Source organism: Homalodisca vitripennis, chromosome 2 (assembly GCF_021130785.1).
Source record: "Homalodisca vitripennis isolate AUS2020 chromosome 2, UT_GWSS_2.1, whole genome shotgun sequence".
Taxonomy (NCBI): domain Eukaryota; kingdom Metazoa; phylum Arthropoda; class Insecta; order Hemiptera; family Cicadellidae; genus Homalodisca; species Homalodisca vitripennis.
The window spans coordinates 46,142,239-46,164,957 of record NC_060208.1 but is presented as its reverse complement, the minus strand read 5'-3'; the positions used below and the strand labels follow the sequence as shown (position 1 = coordinate 46,164,957).

The window sequence follows — 22,719 nt, the reverse complement described above, 5'->3', positions numbered from 1 at the left end:
ACTATTAAAAAAAATTGTTTTTATGTTTTGCAAGGCATTGATAGGGTATTTAGACCTTAATCAATCAATCAATCAATCAGTAGGCTTTATTCGTGAACATCAAGTACAGAATAAGGGTCAACAATCGATAAAACAAATAAAAAAAAATTAAATCTAAGTAATACATAAGGTTATGTCTCTCCTTGGGATGTTCTACAGCATGTCACAAATTCCTCCAGGCTGTAGATTGATTCTCTCAGCAACCAGGTCTTCAGTCTTCGTTTTAGAATTTCAGGATCGTCTTCTTTCAGCTTAGGTGGGAGTAGATTATAGAGTTTCGCTCCTGCATATGATGCTTTTTTGGAAAATAGAGATGTCCTGTGTATTGCCAGGCTGAAGTCTTGAGCATGTCTTGTTTGCAGGCCATGAAGATCACCATTTCTAGTAAATCCTTGTTTGGAGGCATGTACAATGACTTCAGTTATATAAATAGCCACAACTGTCAATATTCTTAGTGTTTTAAATACCTCTCTACAACTATCTTGATGTTGGAGGGAAGCCATGATTCTTACTGCTCGCTTTTGAATGAGTAGGATCCGCTGAAGGTTCTTTGAGGACGAGCTGCCCCATAGAATCACTCCATATCTAACATGAGACTCAAAGAGCGAGTCTTTGTAGTCAATTCTGTACTCACTGCTGTGGTTCTTCTCAGTACATACAAAGCGGTGTTGAGTTTTAAGCAAAGAGAATCAATGTGGCTGTCCCATGAAAGTTTGTCGTCAAGAATCATTCCAAGGTGCTTCATTTGTTCAACAGTTGCAATCTTGGGTGTTCCAGAGACTTTGTTCTTGTGCTTACCCAAAATCATCTGTGTTGTCTTCTCTTCGTTAAAGACCAAGTCGTTTGCTATACAGTAATCATGAGCCATGCTGACAGATATGTATGAGGCTATTTCCAAAGCCTGAGCTGTTTTGTTGTTGGATAGCAGTACAGTGTCATCAGCATACATGATTGTCTGACTGTAAAGTTCCATAAATGTGGAGAGGTCGCAAGTGAACAGAACAAACAAGACTGGTCCCAACACAGATCCTTGGGGGACTCCTCTTTTTTACTTCTCGTGAAGCAGATTTTATATTTACTGTTCTTCCATTAATTCTCTGTTTCAGTTCTACTATTTGTCTTCGTTCACTTAGATAGCTATGAAACCATTGAAGTACAGTGTCTTTGATTACTAGCATGTCAAGTTTTGTTAAAATTAAACTGTGGTCAAGGCAATCAAATGCTTTGCTAAGATCCAAACATGTGCTATTAACCGTGTTTCCAGCTTCGATGCAGTCAATAATTTTTTCTACAAGTTCTGTAAGAGCAGTCAATGTTGATTTTTCTGGTAAAAAGCCATGCTGTCCAGCAGGTAAAAGATTATTCAGTTGTAGGTGATGAAAAAGTCGTATTAATACAACTTTCTCAATATCTTTTGAGGCTGTAGGTAATAAGGAAATTGGCCTGAAGTTTTTCATTTCATGTTTCTTTCCTTGTTTGTTTTGTGGATATGTTTTGGAAATTTTGAGCTTGTCTGGGAAAATTCCATGAGATAGAGATTTATTTACAACGTCTGTTAGAGGATGAGTTAATTCAGAAGCACAGAATTTGAAAAGTTGTGAAGTGATGTTATCAATTCCAGCTGCAGATGAGGTCTTCATTGAGTTGATTATCTTGAGAATTTCTTCCCCAGTAGTAGGCTGAAACGTTGAAAGAGGGTGGTCAGGTTGAGCTAGATTTAGAGCATAAGAGGAAGACTGATGAAGACAATTCACTTTTAAGGTCTCTTCAGCTATACTTGTAAAATATTCATTAAAGAGCTCAGCCACTTTTCTAGGCTCTTCAGTTGTCCCTCCTTCAGTATTTATCTTCCACTTCATTTCACCAATATCTTTTCTTGACACTCTCTCACTGTTCACAACTTTCCATATAGCTTTGGTTTTGTTCGTTGATTGTGCTACAAAGCACTCATTAGCTTGCCTTCTTAAGCTGCGAAGTTTCAAGTCATAGGTCTTCTTTCGTTGTATCATCTCAAGCCGATCAGCCTCATTCCCATTTAAAAAATACAGTTCTTGAGCTTCAATAAACTGTTTTCTTAATTCTTCAGCTTCAAGATTGTGCCTCTCTGGTTTAGGAGTTCTTAAAGGTCTGTTGCATGATGATACAGGAGGACAGGCTATATTTAAAGCATCTGCTAATATGTCGCTAAAGTATGTATATGCAGTTTGGGCATGAACAGCTTGAAATAAAATTTCCCAAGTTTGAGCATCCAGTATTTGTTTGAGGTTTGTCAGATTTCTTGTATTAACCCATTGCGGATCAACGACGTGAGGGTGACGCGGAGCGAGGCGTGGACCAAAAGCACAATGACGTGACCCTCACGCGGATGACGTGGTCCGGATGACTCATTTGTTTTGAACGCTTATCGCTGTTATAAGCCTCGGAGATATTTATACTCAGTTTTCCTGGAATGGCTTCCTATCTTATCTCTGGTACTCGCCCACAAACACTCCCCTCGTTATCGGTCAATAACGTTATTATTTGCGACAAATTGTTTGTCTGAGGCGTACAGTCGTGGCGTTCGATTTTCCTTTGTCTCGTGTGCGTGTACGTAAATAAAATGGGTGACAATTTACAATCATCTGAATTAGATAGACTATTATTAGAAAGTGGAAGTGACGAAAGTGATATCGATAGTGTTATTGAGGATGGAGACGGTTCTATCACGCGTATTTGTCCACGTTTTCATAATTACGCGGATACTAATGTTGACAGTGACGAGCGGGCTAGTGACCATGATTCAGATGTTCAGACTATTTCAGACATTGTTCCTGGGACACCACCGGATGTGGAAACTCTATTTCAACATCATTTCAATATAAATAAAAACGCTCAAAGTAGTGCTTCCGAGGATATTTATGAATATACTTGAATATACTTCTAGTATAATATACTTGTCTAATATGATCTGTATAATGTTTATATAACATAAATAACAACGTAAACAAACAAAACATGTATAATTAGCGAGCGCGCTAAGCAGGCAGGTAGGCGTGCAAACACTGCGGGTGCTGCGTTGTAATACGGATTAATTCGTACTCTAAGGCCCGCGCGCGCGCCGTTTTCACGATCCGCAATGGGTTAAAATGTCTGTGAATTGAAGTTGACAGCTTTTTAATTTTGGAAGGAATTGAAATGGTAGTTAGCTGCCCAGTATGGTCAGATATGCAAGTATTCACCACATCAACTTTGACTCTGTCAATATTAGTATTGATGCAGACTACATCAATGGAAAAAAATTGAGGTTGGGGTTACTCTTGTGGGTGGCAGTTCAAGCCTGTGGATGTCGTATGATGTTAAAAATTCTTGCAACCTTATTGTATTGTTATTTGTTGGGTCCAAGCTGTTAGCATTTAGGTCACCAACAATAACTACAACACTATTGTCACCACAAAGAATTGTGTCAAGCGCATTCCCGATCAGTGCCAGAGCATCAAGTATAGGAGTGCTGGGCGGATGATAAATTCCAAGAATAAGAAGAGGTAAATCTTTATCGGAAAGAAGTTTTATCCCAGCCATCTCACAGATAAGTTCTTCATTGTGTCCTTCTATGTTAAAACTTTCTACACGGTTATCAAGTTTCTCACTCTTGTAAATTGCAACTCCGCCCTTTTGGTGGTAATCCCTCCCATATGCCGATACAAGGTTGTAGTCCATAAGTTTAGTTCTTTTTATTGTGGTTAGATCAAGTCCATGCTCAGTTAAGACTAGAATATCAGGGTGAGTCATGTTTACAAGATGATTAAGTCGGTCCACTTTCTTACCTATCCGATCTACATTCTGGTGGAAGATCCTTGTAGCTCTTACTATAGGTGTTTTATTTTCTTTAGTTTTACTCCTAAAAAAGAGTGGTCATTTTCAGGAGAAAACCACTAGATCCTCTTCCAGTAACTTCTTCCAAGTGTTTATTTTAAAGATCTTCATATGTTTGATTCTTTTTGAGTAATTTTGCTGTAAATGGTCGGCTGTTTTGAACTCGGAAAGTGCCAAACTCTTTAATCGTTTCACTGATTTCTACAAGAGGAGTATTTAGGCTTTTCTTTAAATTTTGTTTGTATTTACTTTTAGCCACTTGTAGAGAAACACTAAATTTGTTTTTTCTGTTTGTTCTGATTGGGGATATATTTACTTTCTGAGATAAGGGTGTATTATGTGTCTGTAGTTGGGTCTGAGCATGGGTTTGTGAGGATGGTTTTTTTTGAGCATTTTTTATAGCAACAACTTCTGCTCTACAGGCAACAACATTACAAAATGAACCCTGGAAAATTGTTAGTAATAATTCAAGGAAAGCTATAATACCCCAGAATATTAATACATCTTGTGAAAATTCTTTTGAAATTTTGTCTAAGACATTTTGGAGTGCGACAAACTTGTTGAAGACACTCGACAGACATCAGTACACAAGAAAAACTTACGCTTACCTAAGAACATAAATAGTTCTAAAGACAACAGACCTAAAATTTTTAACAGCTTTGTGTCAAGCAAAACGAACCAATCTAAACTTACTATAATGGCCGATAGTCATGGGAAAAACTTGAGTGATTTAATTCACCAACGAGCTACTGTAAATGTCTGTTAGTTTGTTAGATCCAGTGCAAATTTTAACAAAGTCATTGAGGAAGTCCAACAGCTAACTACAGACTTGACGAAGAATGATTATCTTTTAGTGATAGCAGGTACTAACAATGTAGAAAGTACAAGTGTGAATCGATTGATGGAAGATGTACATAGCCTGATTCGGGACTCCTCTCACACAAATTTAATACTTGCGACATTGCCAATGAGGCATGATAAACCCAAATTGGATCTGAAGATTTCAGTTATAAATGCAAAACTTGAAAAAGAGGCTAAGACTGATAAGTTCCAAATTCTACCACTTCATATCTTGCCACGGCATTATTACACTACTCATGGTATGCACTATAATAAGAAAGGAAAAGTGAAAATTGCGGAGATGATTGTGAAAATGCTTTCAAAAAATATAGAACAACCTACCAATCAGACTTCGGGTTTGTCTTCTGTGATTGAGGAGCAGGGAATCCATGTAATTGAACAGGACATGGGCCTTAAAATTGATAATTTTATGTATGACTCATCTGTGGGTTTCGCCCATTCTATATCTGGTGACCTTGGCCATGATAGAAATATGACAGCTGGTGTAGCTGTTGTATTCAGGAAGAAAATTGGTAGGCCACAGCTTTCAGACCTCAAATCAGACAAACTTACGTTTCAAAAGGTAAGCCATGGAGGAGCCTGCATATACAGCCTAATTACCAAAGCGACGTATAATGCAAAACCCACAATTCAGGACTACAATGATGCTTTTGCCCAACTGACTCAGGACTTCAAGGCCAAAGGGCTTAAAAAATTGATCTGCTCCCCAATGGGCTCTGTGAGAGATATGATTCCGCCTGAACAATTCGCCAAGAACATAGTGGCATTCCATCAAGAAACTGGTGCTTCAGTAAGTATTGTTTGCTGTGACCAGGTATCACAAAGAGAATTAAGGCGTGGACTTTCACATCAGGAGTTTATGTTGAAGCTGAAAGAGTTGATCGAAGATGGCATCTGTAACCTTTCATCTGCTGGTGGACAGGATATAGAGTGTCAAGACGTATCAGTTCCTGTGGACAGTCCCCCTACTTCGACCCAGACTCCAGTAGATGAGAAAGAGGATGGTGCAATAGACTTAAAAAACGAACCTCCAAACAAAAATATAAAGAACACTTAGATTTAGATAACTTCTGTTTAGTTTGTAGTAAATTTCACTGCTATCATGCAAATAAGGTAAATCAAAATTTAAAATTTAAGAATGATTGGCCTATTTGTAAGGAAGCCAAAATTGATCAGAAATATAATAGGCTATTACATTTAAATATCCAAGGAGGAGTACTTGATAAAAAAATTGATTTAGAAATAATTCTACAAAATTCAAATATTCAAATTATTTGTTTAAATGAACATTGGTTGAGTAGGGATAGTGTTACCATTTTAAATAGTTTTTCTAATTATACTCTGGCACATTTTTATTGTAGAGATACAGATTATCATGGATGCTCGTGTATTCTTTTGAAAAATAATTTTGAATTTATAACCAGAGAAGATCTGTGCATTTATAATTTGGATTCAGTTTTTGAAGCTTCATGCATAGAAATAATTAATTTAAAAAGGCCTATAATTATCATTTCTATTTATAGAGTGCCAGAAGATTCAAATTTCAAATTATTTTTAAATAAGCTTGAGGCTTTGTTAAAACTTTTAGGTAAAGAAAACCATGTAAACAATGTTTATATTGCATCAGACTTTAATGTAGATGTAATGGAAACAACAAATAAACCACAGCAGAAATTTGAATTCCTTTCTCTGATTGAATCATACGGTTTTAAAACACATTTTGCATCACCAACTAGAGTTACTTTTAATACAAATTCATGCATTGATAATATTTTAACTTTTAAATTTAAGTCATCCTTTGAATCTCAGACAATGAATTTGGAATTGGGTTTGTCAGATCACAGGGCAGTCTTTTTAGATATTTCTAAAGATCTTATTTCTGATAATGACAATACTAAACTTAGAGTAAAAAGACGGATTTTTTCTAAAAAAGCTCTTTATAGATTTAGTAGTAGATTAAAAGACACTAAGTGGAATGTTTCAAACAATTTTACTTTTGCTGACAACTGTTCTAATTTCTTTAATTGCTTTCAAAATATATTTGAAGAATCATTTCCATTAAAATTCTCAGCTAACAAAACCAAACAATCCAAAAATAAAAAATGGATAACAAAGGGAATTCAAAATTCAAGCATTAAAAAGAGGGAGCTTAGTAAACTAGCCAAACAGTCAAACAATCCAAATTTTATAAATTATGTAAAAAATTATAAACAATTTTCAAAAATGTCTGTAATAAATCAAAGCAAATGTATAATTCTAATTTCATAAAAGATTCTGAAAATAAAAATATAGCTGCTTGGCATGTAGTTAAATCTGAGCTTGGATGTAAAAAATCTGTTAACAATTTTCCTAATGTTGTGTTAGATAGTGGTAGGGTTGTTAAAGATGGAAAGGAAATTGCACAATTCTTCAACAAAAAATTTGCAGAATTGGCCAAAGAAATTAAGGCTCGACCTTGTGAACAAGAGGCCCTAAATTTAGCACAAACTGATCTTGAATGTCAATTTTTTAAGTTTAATTTTGGTAATGTGTCATCAGATGATGTTGTTAAAGTGATAAAATCATTAAAAAATAAAAAATCATCTGGGTGGGATGAAATACCTCTGGACGTAATGAAACATCTAATGTATAGTATAGCTGTTCCTTTATCAGTTTTAATTATATAATCATTCAAAAATTGTAGTTTTCCAAAAAATTTAAAATGGGCTGAATTAAAACCACTCTATAAAAAAGGGCAAAAACAAAATCCAGATAATTACCGTCCAATTTCAATACTGCCATCATTTTCTAAAGTATTTGAAAAATTGGCACTAAACCAAATTACAAATTTTTTAGAATCTAATTCAATTTTGACTTGTGATCAATTCGGATTTAGGAGGGGTCACAGTACATTAGGGGCCATTAATAAACTTGTAAATGAGGTGTCTTGGGCTTTGGATGGGTCACAGAGAACCATGGGTGTGTTTTGTGATTTGTCCAAGGCTTTTGATTGTGTGAACCATAATATCCTTTTAAAAAAGCTTAAACTGTACAGTTTTTCAAATAGATCAATCCTGTGGATTGAATCTTATTTAGTTAATCGATTTCAAAGAACTGTAATTTTTAAAAATAGTGTAAAATCTAGATCTCGTTGGGAGGAAATTAAAGTTGGCGTTCCTCAAGGGTCTATTTTGGGACCTCTACTTTTTCTTCTGTACGTTAATGATTTACCTAAAAATGTTTCACCAAAAATTATATTATATGCAGATGACACAACCGCAGTTGTTAAAGCAGACTCTCACTTTCAAATGGAAAATAAATTAAATCAAGCTTTTTATGAATTGGCATACTGGTTTAAGGTTAACGGATTGAAATTAAATCAAGAGAAAACTCAACTACTAAATTTTTGAACAGCACAATTAAAGGAGGGCTATAATAAGGATGTGATTTTCCACGGCCAGCAAATAAAATTATGTGATAGCGTAAAATTTTTAGGTATTGATCTGTATATAAACTTTTCTTGGAAAAGATGTATTGAAAATATTATTAGAAGATTGGACTCGGCATGTTGTCAAATGCTAGTGTTACGAAATTCAATTAATTTGGAAACTAGAATAATAATTTACTACTCTTTCTTTTTTTTCAATAATTCAATATGGTATTACATTTTGGGGATCATCTTCTGACTTTGATAAAGTTTTTAAGATCCAAAAAAATTATGAAATTAATGACCTTTTCATCATATAGAACTTCTTGCAAACCTCTGTTTAAAGAATTAAAAATCTTATCACTTCCAAATTTATACATTCTGAAAACCCTACTAACAGTACAATCAAATTTTGAAAGCTTATCAAGTGATAACTTTGATCATAATTACAATACAAGATTTAAAGCTAATTTTCAATATCCCATACATCGACTGCGTCTGGTAGAAAAAACTCCAATATACACGGCAAAAAAACTATACAATAAGTTGCCTCAAAAATATAAACATTTAATCAATTTAAAAGCAAACTAACAGATTTTTTGTTGGAAAAAACTATTATAGTGTTGATGAGTATTTGATGGATCCTGAATTTTAAAATTGTGTTTTAACATAGATTACATTAAATTTGTTATGCTGTCTTGACCTCTTATATGTATGTTTATATGTATATGTGAATTGTGATGTGCATATGTATGAATGTATATGTGTATGTATCATTATTACATTAATTTATGACAATGTTACCTGTTTCTATAGCAATGCTATGTATAAACGTTGATGTAACAATAAAGACTGATTCTGAGGCAGTTTTTTTTTTGCCAATGGGGTCATTGGAGCTTCTTCACAGAGTAACTTACCTTTTGCTACTTCAGCTTTTAAGGTTTTAATGTCTTCCTCCAGAAGATGTTGTTTTGACTTCACTTCCACTAGCTCAATAAAAACGGTTGTGTTTTCATGCATATGAGTAGGAATACTCATGTTTTGGTCAGTTTGAGTTCCCGAGTTTTTATAGCTTGTAGATTTGTTGTCTGTTGTTATATGTTCTTTTAGGTTTATTTGCAAAACATTGATGCCTTTCTCCAAGGTGTCAATTTCATGTATATATTCATTGATTATTTGATTTTGTTTTCTGTCATTTTCCTCAAATATCTGTTGCATTTCTGTACGTATCTGTTTTTCCTTCTCCGAATTATTATGTATTTCTTGTAGCTGGTATAAAAGTTCTTCAATTTTTAGAGCACATATTTCTTTTTCTCTCTCAAGTCCCTCCGCCTTTTCCTCAGCAAACGTTAGTTTAGTTTCTAGTTCAAATTTTTGTCTCTTCAGTAAATTGTTTTCCTCCAATAATGCTGTTCCAATTTTGGCAGCCAATTTTAGTTTTTCTGAACCAAAAAACTGAACCACGATATTTTACCTCAAGTTGGACAAATACCCAACCAAGACATAGGGAGAGTCAGCCAAACTCCCTTTAGCAAAAAACTGAACTACAACATTTTATTACAAAATGGACAAATACCCGACCAAGACATAGGGAGAGTCAGCCAAACTCCCTTTAACAAAAAACTGAACCACGATATTTTACCTCAAGATGGACAAATACCCAACCAAGACATAGGGAGAGTCAGCCAAACTCCCTTTAGCAAAAAACTGAACTACAACATTTTATTACAAAATGGACAAATACCCGACCAAGACATAGGGAGAGTCAGCCAAACTCCCTTTACCAAAAAACTGAACCACAACTCTCTATCCTACGCAACAGAAAATGAGCTACAAGAGCCCATTAACATTATATGTGGTAATGGTGCAAATCAAAGTTTTTTAGACCTCTGCCAAAAGATAAAAGTAAAACTAAAAACAAAATAGTCTCTGTGCACAGAAACACAGGGGAGAAATTTAATGACACAAGTAAACTGACTATATTACATCAGAACATCAACTCCATGTCAAATAAAGTGAACAGACTAAACCACTTGTTAGACGAATTCCTCCCTAGTATATTGTTGTGCTAACGGAGCACGGACTAAAACATGATGGATGCTCTTGAAAATACCAAAATTCCTAACTATGAACTGGTAGGAAGTTTCTCTAGGATGCATCATCAAAAAGGAGGTGTAGCCATATATAAATACTTAAATCTGGGAAATAAAGTGGACAGGATTGATACAATTCCAGCACTAGAGATGATATGTGAGACCCAACTTATCAAAATCAAAGAAGGTCAAAAGAGCATCTATGTGTTGGGTGTTTATAGACCACCATCTGGGAACTTGGATGAGGCAATCGATCACTTAACAGAGATCTTGAACACAATCCTTTTTTTTTTTTTTTTTTTTTTTTTCCTTGGGGCGGCCTACTGCCATGCACTTAAGCCTCAAGGGCCTTTTGCGCACCCCGAAAACACCATGAGGACTACCAGTCTACAACTTCAGCAGTTCAACAAACCGCCGAAAACAACCTATCAAGTCCTCCTGGGAAAACTCGCCACCCCTGTTCAAGCTACCAAAGATGGCATACCGCTCTCTTGCTATTGCTGGGCAATCAAAGAGCAGGTGCTCAGCAGTCTCCTCCTGCTCATTACACCTTCCACAGAGCGGATCCTCCTGAAGGATACCAACTCTGTGTAGATGCTTCTTCAGGTGACCATGCCCCGTAATGAGACCAATGACCTTGGAAGACATTGATCTGTTTAATGAAGAAGGTCCGAGGCCACCTTGGAGGAAGGTGACTGTAATACCATTCTACTCACTCTCAAACCCGGATGCAACCTCCACCTTCTCCCATGCTCCGCGCGAATCCATTTCGAGACAACCCTAGAGGATTCACACCTTGGAACACCGCAGAATGGTTGAGGGCCCGTCATAATTGTTGCTGAGCCCTGGTTGGCCAGGGCATCAGCTCTTTCGTTCCCAGAAATTCCCTCATGACCAGGAACCCAACAAACGGTTACATTGTTGATTCTGGCAAGGGAGGAAACGGTCTGATAGCAATCCCAAACCAGTTTGGATTTGATTGCGCAAGAATCCAGCGCCATCAGCGCTGCCTGACTGTCCGTGAAAATGTTAATCGTCTTGCCCCTATATCGCAGACGAAGATTCTCACGAGCACATTCCATCAACAAAGCATTATAATTGGCGACATCAACGTGGACAACCTAGTTCAAGACAGTCCCTGTTTGAAACTTAATGACGCTCTTGCACAATATGGTGTTAGGAGATTATCACTGCCACCTACCAGAATAACCAGCACTACATCAACATCAATTGACTGTGTCTGCTCCAACATCCCTTTACCAGAAGTCACAGTAGATGTCTTGACCACAGGGCTTTTGGATCACAACGCACAGCTGTGTTCGACGAATCTGAAGTAATCACCTGTTCCCACAACTTATTCAATTAGAAGACATCTTAATAAAAATAACCTTGACAGCCTGAGTGACTACTTAAAGGGACTTAACTGGGGATTAGTGCTTAATGCACCAGCTGTGGACACTGCTTTTAGAAATTTTAGCCAAATACTTAACTCTGCAATGAACCTAACATGTCCTTATAAAAAAACCAAAGCAAAGCGTAATGCAAGAGCTTGTCATTTTAATGATCCAGAAGCTCAAAGACTGAAGACCGAGTTTTTAGAAGCCTTAAATAGAGAAGAAACCACAGGTTGCGTAGCTGCTAAAACCCAAACAGCAGAAAAGAAAAAAGCCTATGGTATGAGACTGAAATATCTAAAAAGGTAAGCAATAGTAGACCGCATAAGCAACTCAGAAAACAGGTCAAAAGCAGTCTGGGACACAATTAATAATGAACGCCATAAGAAGAAACAGGATACTCCACTTGAATTGACAGTCAATGGCAACAAATTAAACAATCCATTCGAAATAGCTGAGCACCTAAATACTTATTTTACAACTATAGCTGAGATAACACTAAAAGAAGCAGGTCAAACTTCAGATATCTCAAGGAAGTCTCAATGCACCACCAATGCACCTGAATTTGTTATTCATAGCACTACACAGGCAGAAGTTAAGAAAACCATCATGGCAATGAAATCAAAGCCATCAGCAGGCATAGATGATATCTCATCTATCTTACTTAAGCACTGTGTTGATGAAATTACACTGCCTCTGACTGATATTATGAACAAGTCCTTAGCTCAGGGTATTTTTCCAGCTGACCTCAAGATTGCCAAAATAATCCCTATTAAGAAACAACCACAAAGCACAGAAGCTGGCCACTTTAGACCAATATCTCTTGTATCAACCATCTCCAAGATATTTGAAAAAATCGTTTTAACAAGATTAATAACCCACCTCATGGACAATAATTTGCTCAGTAAACATCAGCACGGATTTTTATCCTCTAAATCTACAACCACAGCTATCACTGACTTCTTTGAGAATGTAATTGACCAGATTGAAACTGGAAAAATAGTATCTGCTATTTTCTTGGATCTAAGTAAAGCTTTCGACACACTGGGACATAATTTACTTCTTACTAAGCTGATGACTTTAGGAATCCAAGGCAATGCAATAAACTGGTTTAATAGTTATTTGAAGAACAGGACTCAACTAGTAGAGCTGAAATATACAGTTAATAACACAGTTTACCATGCTAGGTCAAAACCCCTCAATATAACAAGAGGGGTCCCTCAAGGCTCAGTACTGGGTCCAGTATTGTATGTATTGGTAACAAATGACCTCCCAGATTACCTAAAGGAGCAAGCCCACACCACAATGTACGCTGATGACACAGCTCTTATACTTGCTGAAAAAGGCCCTAATGATTTAGATTGTCAGGCCTTCATTGCTTTCAATATGGCAAAACAATATTGTCAAGAGAACGATCTTGCACTAAATGACAGCAAAACTAAACAAATCCTGTTTACAAGAGCTGCAAACTTAACCGAGGGGTTGCCAATGGTGGAAGTAGAGGACGAGACCAAATACCTAGGAGTGATCATTGACCAACATCTGTCCTGGACCCCTCATGTGGACATGGTGTGCAGGAAACTGAGTACTGCCCTGTATGTTGTAAAAAGAATAAGGTCTGTTGCAGATCTGTCAACGGCCAGGGTTGCTTATTTTGCCCTATTTGAGTCTGTTGTGAGGTATGGTTTGATAATATGGGGAGGGTCAAGTATAGGAAATATGACTAAAGTTCTAAAACTTCAAAAGAAAGCAGTAAGAATATTGGCAGGTCTAAATCATCTTGACTCGTGCAGAAGTGATTTCAAAGACCTTGGAATTCAGACAGTGGTGGCTCTTTACATACAACAAACCATTCTACATGTATTTAACACTGATTACAATAGACTGGGCGAAATTCATTCATATGGAACCCGCAATGTGACAGACTTCGTCTTACAACCTCATCGACTCACCATGACTACCAAGAAGCCATCTTATGCAGGTGCAAAATTTTACAATCTCCTACCAAGACACCTCAAGAGTATAACAAGAGAGTCAGCGTTGAAGAGGAATCTCAGTGCATGGCTTGCTTACAGGACGTTTTACTCCATCGAGGAATTTTTAAACTGGACATGACATTTTTATCTTGATCTATGTTTTAAACTAGATAAAATTTTTACATACATATTGACACATATTCTGTACTCGATGTATATGAATAAAGTTCTCTTTGATTTGATTTGATTTAGCAGCAATGGATGAGTTGGCCGTGACGTCACACCAGATTTGGTGATTTTCAGTAGTGTTTTGTCAATGTTAGTATTTTAGAAAAGACAAAATTCTTTCCTTACGCTCCTAGAATACTTGATTAAAAGTGGTTCTGTTTATTTGATATATTATTGTCATTCTATGTATTGTCGAAAATAAAGTTTGTTGACTTCAATATATAGGTCAGTTACTGGTAAGTGAATGAATAAGTCAAATATTTCACTTTCTTTGAGTTTTAAGTGTCAAATTTTTTTGTGAACAGACTCACGGTACTCCAGGTAAGGTGCTGGTCGGAGGTTATTTGTTGTTTGAACCTAAAACCATCACTAATTTACTGTTTCTTGAGAGCACTTTCACAGGGAATGTTGGCAGTCAGCTATGTTGTTTAAGGTGTTGGATAACATTCACAAGCCCTGGATCAATTCATTCAACCAACATATCCTTATTGGAGGCTCACGGGCTAAGGGAAAACCCAGAGGAGCATTATTCCTTTTTCACAGGCTAAGACTGAGGTGATGATACACACTCAAAACACTCAGCCATGGTTGATCTTTGAGTTTTATTTTTAATCACCCTCGAGTTTTATTTTTGCATTCCACGAGCAGCTAGAGAACTGAAATTCACCTGCATGAGAGCTCCGCATGATTAAAAAAAATTAAATTGAGAGAAAGAGACAAAAATCTCTGCACGTAGTCCTGAAAGGACCTTTGCACCTCACTTACTCAAGATTTAAGCTCTCAGAATCTGAGGCTTTTACAGAGGCCTATAAGATTTGAAGGCTCCTGATCTCTGATATCCTTATGGCTGAGAAAATACATCCCTAGGAATTTTTTCCTGATTTTGCATATGGCAGAACAATTAAGTCTTATGTTCTGCTAATTCTTCTGATTCTACGCAGAGTCTGCATTCATCAGTTTGGCTTAGATCCACCTTCATCAGATGTTTCCTCCATGTCCTGTCAACAAGCTGACCATCCTTTTGCATAAGGAGAGATAAGTATTTTAGATTGTCTAAGTCCTGAGGTCTTTCTCCAGGTTAAGGATCTAATCCTATTTTCTCAATCTTTTACTAGAGGTTTGCTGTAGGCTACTCCACAGCGTGGCTCTGGTCCTATCAAAAGGTTTTCTGTGCCTGTCTTGGCAAGAGTGTCTGCTTTATCATTTTCCTGAATGTTTTCGTAGCCCTGACACTTAGTCGAGGGTAACTTTGTTTCCCCTTGCCAGTTCCAATCGTACATTCTTACATTCCCATACTGGTTTTGAGCCATTAATTTTTTTTATGGTGTTAAATTTAAAACAAATGTCTTTTTAATGTGAACAACAATCCAGAGCCTCTAGTGAAGATAGTCAAAAAAATGAAAACTGACAAATCTCCTGGTGTGGACAAAAGTCAGAGTTAAAGACGTAAAATATATTATAAACAGAATAAAAGCTATTTAAGCTACTTTGTTCAACTTCTCTTTCGAAAAAGGAATGTTTTCAGAGTGTTTGAAACCATCCATAGTTAGATTTATATATGAAGGTAAACGTTAAAAAAGATATATCAATTATAGGCCAATTGCTAATTCACCAGCAATTGAAAAAATAATGGAAAATTATGTTCTGAATCATCTAAACAAATAAAGTACTTAAAGGAAAACAACATTCTGAATGTCAACCAATATGGTTTTCAAAAAAGTAAATCAATTGAAAGTGCATTACAGTTATTTGCAAATAAAGTAAAAGAATGTTTGAATAGTAGAAGCCTTGCACTTGCTTTATTTATAGATTTTTAGCAAAGCCTTCGACACAATTAAACATAAGGAATTACTGAACTCACTGGAAAAAAATTGGAATTAAGGAAACATACAGGTGTTGTTTCAATCCCATTTAGCAAATAGGAAATGTCTCGTTAAAGTAAATCATGAATTTAGTGATATCAGAAACATTAACTTAAAGAGTACCTCAAGGTAGTTTACTTGTATCAATAATGTTTTTAATACACATAATGATATACCGTAGTTCTTATAAGTGGCATCTCAAGAATGTAATGTAATGTCGGTCAGTAGAGCGGCATTTGCTGACTTCAGCAGTGTCCTCAGTAGTGCTGTATGGAGTACCGGAAAGCAAGGAAACGGCTGACAGTGGCTCTGAGAGTAACTAGCTGCTATAGGTTTCAACTGAAGTTTTTTTGTCATAGTGGTAGTTCCACCACCAAAACTGCTGGCAAAGGAAAGAGCAGCAGTCCATGAAGGAAGAGATGTCAAAGATGCCAAAATACTGCACAAATGATAAGACAAATGTAGTATAGCAGAGACAGAAGTCTGGACCAAACTTTTCCCAAAATTAAGGACATGGGGAGGTAAATTTTCATCTACAGTTTCAGTGGCCATGGCTACTTTCGCAGTTACTTTTTTAGAGGTTAAAGAGCGATATCACAGTCTGCAACTACTGTGGTAAGGAGCGGAACACTGCAGAACAGACAATATTTATTTGTTGCTGGTGAATGGCAGAGAGAACTGAGATGGAAGTAGTGCTAGTTCAACAGCTGATTTCAAAGAACATTTGAACTATAAATGCTCGAAAATAACACCTGGAAGGAAATATCGTCAATGATAAAAAAAAGCATTGAAAGAAAGATGACAGAAAAGTAAAACCAATAACAAGACAGAGGCACAGCAGTTGCTAATGTCCCTCACTGAACTGAATAATACAACATTGGTAGTTCCGACTAGAAGTGGGCTGTTATAACTGGAACTGCCTTTTGATGATGTTCCGTAACATGCTTGCAATATTAACAATGTCAAAAGAGAATTGTTTAAAAAGTTATTCAGACAAGGGCAGTTGACTACACATTTTACAACTTTCTCTATATCAAAGATTGCACCAACTGTTTCAATGACAATACACTACAATTTTCAGTATGTTTATCATTCCTACACACTTGTTTGGTTCTAAGGAGTTTGTTTAGTAAAAATAGTTTTGCTGATTAAAGCTTAAAATCGATATATCTTAATTTTCCCACTCAAATAATTCCTGTTTTAGCCACAGGAAGCACTCTAATCAGTCTTCAGACAAATTCTAAAGCCTCACCAATACCTTTTTATTATTGCTGGGAGAAATGTTCAGTTTGTTCAGAGGAGAATTATTGAAGATTACCACTCTTTAATCCTTTTAACCCCAGTCATTTTTCCATGGACTTGCCATAAAGCCCATGGCGATAAAGGACCGTAGTGCAGAATTGAGGGAAAATACATCTAGTTTTCTTATTTTTGAAGATAACTTTTAGGTTTTTGTTTTAAATTGTTCACAAATAAGTGTACTTTTAGATATAGTAGTTAAAAAGTACTTTTACAGAATGATTTTTTTTAGTGTATATATATATATATATATATACATACATAAAAAAATATTTTTTATTAGTTTGGACATACATAAAGGGTAGAAAAAAAAATTGTAGCCCTTGAAAAATGAAGCAATTTTGTTATACATATATTTCTTACTACACACACAAAATTTGAAGAACTTTCCTTGATAAATGCAGGAGATATATTCAATTCATTGTATTGCTGCATAAGCACTTCTTCATATATTCCCACATACACGTCAGTAAAAGTATACAGATATGTATACTTGTTTTTGCACTTTTAAATAATAACAATTGTAAAATAACACAAACTAATTGTAATTGTTTGTAACACTAAAACTTGTTTAGTTTTTCAAAATAGTAAAAGAAATAATATAATATATACATTTTATATAAAAAACTCAGTTCATTGTCTTCAAAAATAGCACCTTCATCACTAATAATATTGTTTATCAAAATGTTTTCACTCACTGGTAACTTTTCTCTACAACATTTACTCATGTTTTTTTACTAATAATACAATAAATCACACGAAAAACAACCGCTTTCAATCACGCAAACTAATTGAGGTTATAACTCAGCATACAACAACAAAATGCAACTGAAGTCGTCTGACGGCTGACATTGACAAATAAACTACGCTCAACGACGACGAAATACGATGCCAATTGGAAGGTTTATTGTTTTTGCATGTAGCCCGTTTCTTCACAGACCACTATACCAAAACTGATGGCATTTGGACATATTATTAGCCAGCTACATTAAATTCTCAAGACGTCCGGTATATCGGACCACCTCTGTCCGATATATCGGACGCCGGGGCTAAAAGGGTTAAATGTAAATTAAATTTTTAAAATTCATTGTAGTGAATCATAATTAATTGTATTTAGATAGTAATTCAAAAATAAGATTTTTAGCATGCTGTGTTACTAATCTGTGGAATGTGTAATTTTTGTTCCCAGCCATTGCTGAATCTTTTGAAACTTCAGTACAACAGTTACAGACAACTCTCCAGTATGTGAGGCTGGCCACTCTCCGTTTAGAGGATATTGTTGAGGAGGTTATCCCTACCAAAATCCTCACTGAAGATCAAATTAAGGAGTTGACATTAGCTGTCTTCAGTAACGAGCCGATCAAGTTGTCTGGACTCTGCAACAACCGGGAAGTGAGAGAGTTGTATGCTTCCTTTCAAGATGAGGATTTAAGCGAATTACAACATGATGCTGTTTTTGGAAGACAGAAACATTACAATTCTCATGTATTTAGTTCCTTATTCAGAACTAAATTAAGAGAAGAAGATGAGTACAAGATAATATCCAATCTAACACTAGAAACATTTTCAGACATACTGATTGATTCCTTCACGGTACAGACCAAGTCGATTATGAAGCTAGGAAACCAGCCGCTCTACACACTCAGTTGCAAAGTAACTGTTAGAAAGATACAGGTTTCAGAATTTTTAGATTCATGTGAAGAAACCCACACTGTTCAGATCGAAGGCACAGTGCTTGGTAGTAAGGAAATGACTTTCCCTTTAAAGCTGAGTGACGGACAATCTCTGATCCTGGAGAATAAAAGCAAATATGTTTTCACCTTGGAGTTTGACTCTCCACATCCTGTATACAGAGTGATCAGCTTAGATGATGACAGTGATGTTACTTTCGTGAGTGAAGGACATTATGAAGGCATTATAATCACACACAACACACCACTACATGTTAAACATATTTCTTACAAATTGTAAGCTCATAAGATATATTTTCTTGTTTAAATATTTGTAATGTAATAATTTCAGGGTTCTTATTTTTTCCTTTCCAACATTAATATTTTTATATTGAGATTTTTATATTTTTGGGTTGCTCAACTGTTTGGTGTAAAGCAATCACCAAATAACCAATTTTTCACATAGAAAACTTAGATAGCATATACTCAACTCTATGCTTTATATATCCATGTTTATAAAAATTCTTTCATAAGCCAGTCTCATGACTATTCACAGAAATGCCAAAATCAAGTCCAATCTTTTACTTTTTTAAAAACCCGACTTTGATTAATGCTTTAGCGAACAAGTAACATGTTTTCGGAAAGACGAATGGGCAGAAGTTGGACATATTTTCCCTCAACTGAAGGTTTTTATCATGCCTCAACTCTTGACATAACCCCTGGTGTGGTATATACCATGTTCCATGTGTTTGTGTATTCATATGTTGCTTCTTAGATAGCCTCTGTAGTGTAAGGATAAAGACAAGGCTGATTATTACATTATGATTGATTACATTTTAACCTTACTCCTCCTCATTATAATATTGTTTCACTCATTCTATCAATACTGTGCTAAAATTTGTATTTAAATCATGAACATGTAGAAATTGCAGTACTGTGCTGCTGCTGTTAGTACCTTGCCATTACAATGCTATTTAATGTATTATTACATGTATCTATGATACATTGTTTTATTTGTATTTGAACCATGTATAATTCCACTAACATTGATTTATGTATTAGTCATGGTGAATTTTATTTGATGTAATTTATTTTATTGTAGTTAATTAGCTTTAGAGCATCACTTATATATTCCTTGTTTACCTTTTATTATGTATTTTAATCTTCATTATGTAAAATTTTAACTGTTAACACAATTTTTATGGGCGTAACCTAATTTTTGTTTTGCATTGCCCTAAGCATCTAATAATAAATTAATACAATTTTACTGAAGTTTATTGCATTTACCTGTCTGGTTTCAATTGCATGTTTTATGAAAACTTACTTTATGGTATAAAAAAAATACCATTAATTTTTGAGGACAATACACATCTTAACTCTCCGACTGCCATTCAACGGATATCCATTGTTTATTTTCGTTCCTTAAACGCCAATCAACAGATATCAGTTGATTATGGGCCCGCCCACCCGCTTAATCTCATTTGTTATAGTATGTAAACAATCGAGTATAAATGGTTCATGTACCATTGGAAAGGTAAAGTGTTGCCGAACACAGCAGTGGTTTTTTTTTATTGTTCTATGACAGCGGTGTAATTTTAGAATGACATTGTTATTTTCGTCTTTCCAGAACAAATAATTTCACCCACCCTTTTTTTTGTAAGTGTTTTTATAGTTTTATAACATAATAATATTATTGATATATATTATCGATATAATATATATATATATATATATTATTATTATATATATATATAAAACTATACTATATTTTAATGATGTTTAGGTTATTATAAAATTATACTAAACCCCAAAACTTTAGTAGTATAACCTTTTTTATCAGGTAATTATCCCTTTTTTAGAAGGGTATTATAACAATTTTGGTTTCTACCAACCATAAAAAAATAAAAACCTTAGGTTTTCTCACAATATTTATTATTATAGTGTTTTATAGCTTATAGTAAATAAAATGATGGCAGATATTGTTAGGTTTACGAATAATAATAATTTATAAACATTTTTACAAATTGGTTTTTTCATCACGAAACCTGTTTCTTGTACTACTTTCAGTTTTTGCGCTAAAATTAATTTATTTACCCAAAGACTCAAAAAAACTACATTTTCTGAAACTAGACTATATTTGTGACCTTTAGACAGAGCCGCAGCTACATATTTTTCCAGGGGGGGCAAGCCCTAAATTTGCCACCCCTTTTCACCATTGTACATCAGCGGTAAAATATTTTTGCTGCTTCTAAATCAGCATGTAAATAATCCAGAAGTATAAATAATAATTATTATATTTGTTACTCACGGCTTCGCACACGATTTTCAGTATCTAAGAGCGTCTGTTCTAGTGAAATCATTTATGATGGAATCTTATGACTTATTTTTCACTCAAATGTAGGCATATATCTTGTAATTATTATTTTAATGCCCGTAGTTAAAAGTTAAATACAATTTTTACTGGTTTTTTTCAGGTTTTGCATGTGTCGAAGTATATATTTTAGGTTTAATTAAATTACATTTCTGACGCCACAGTTGAGTCCATTTTCTAATATCCCAATCAAGGAAATACAAACAAATCACAGTAACCTGCTTTGGTAAAAAAACATATATTTTTGGTCCTTTTAATTTACATTCGTTGAAAGACATCTCCAGACAACCCATTGCGGATCGTATTGTTTTGGCGCGCAGGCATGAATTAATTTACGGGCAGCGGCCGAACGAACAGCAATGTTGCGCCACATTGTATCGCTCGCTATTGTATACTCACTTCATATCTATGTTGAACTGGATTCCTGTTTATAAAAATAACTCCATCCATATTCTTAAAAAAGAAATAATCAAATACAATATATTGTTTATGAACTATTGTAATAAATATCTCTAATAAATATCGATCAAGTTCAGACGATCGTAAGTTTTCCATTTCAATCAGCTCATATCATGACGCACATTATACCATAAAATGCGATACTAGTTACAATTATATAACAGCTGAGGAAAACAACCAATCAGAAGTGCTAAAAAGCAGAGGGTAAACTCATATGAATGATTTTTCAACTTAGACATACAACTGCGATCTTTAGGATATTAATAAAACTTTTGAAAAGTCTGAACGAAGACCGTTGTTAAATACTCAAATACTTTTAGTTGACAAGTGAAGACGATTGCCCAATCTATAAGACATTAATAGAACTATTTGGAGGGAAACTTAAAAGCAGACCGCTTTTGCGACCTGAGCTCGTCAACGCCGTTAGACCCGGCCGCTGCGTGACGAGCACAGCTCGTCAGTGATCCGTGATGGGTTAATTTAAGTTTGTCTTATTGTCACATTAAGAAAATATATATATATATACCTACAAAGGAGTTAAAAGATGGTCTACGGCCTTTTTAGCACTGAACGGTCTTAATGTGTCTATTTCAGCCGTTTAATTTCACTTCTTGTCTAATTTATTTACAGTTTCATCGTTGAGTTTGCGTTGTTGCATCGATCAAGAAAATATGTACACATGTAGGTTTCGGAAGATAACTTAAATGAAAAGTGTCTATTTCCAGTCTACAATATTTCTGGTAATATTTTTGATTTATTACCCCGATCAAGAAAATAATGCATACAAAAGACTACTTTTGTCGCTTGTGTTCTTCTTCCGGTGTAAGGGATATAATATACAATTGTCTCAACTGTGTTCATTTCAAATTTCTAACCGTCCTGGGTATGACGTTAAACTGCCTCTTCCCACCTAACCATTCCCTAATTCCTACCAAATCCCCCTCTAGGGTCTTAGAAGTACCCGTCCTCTGACCGTTCCAGTGCATGGCTCGCTGGGAGTGCTTAAGCCGGCACTAGATGCCCTATCTGGTGTCGGTGAGAGCTAATGTGAGCTTGTCTCTGCCGAGGCGTAATTCATGTACTGGTTCAGAAGCCAGCCACTTCGGTCCTTGGTCAGGAAGTGTTCAGTAGGCAGGGGTGTCGGAGCCCCTGTTGCCACGTGCGAGTCCAAGTTGTGCGCGTATTCCCGACTTGGTAATCGATGGAAAC

The 22,719-nt window shown here is 35.4% G+C and overlaps 1 protein-coding gene across 1 annotated transcript in view; it reads left to right on the top strand.

Annotated features, from left to right (window-relative positions):
- LOC124353878 overlaps positions 1-19,947 on the top strand; it is a 48,574-nt gene extending 28,627 nt beyond the window's left edge. The window contains exon 6 of the mRNA XM_046803921.1: positions 18,200-19,947. Coding sequence (XP_046659877.1) covers positions 18,200-18,981 — 782 coding nt within the window. The 3' untranslated portion in view covers positions 18,982-19,947. The remainder of the gene's footprint in view (positions 1-18,199) is intronic.
- Positions 19,948-22,719: the final 2,772 nt, after the last annotated feature.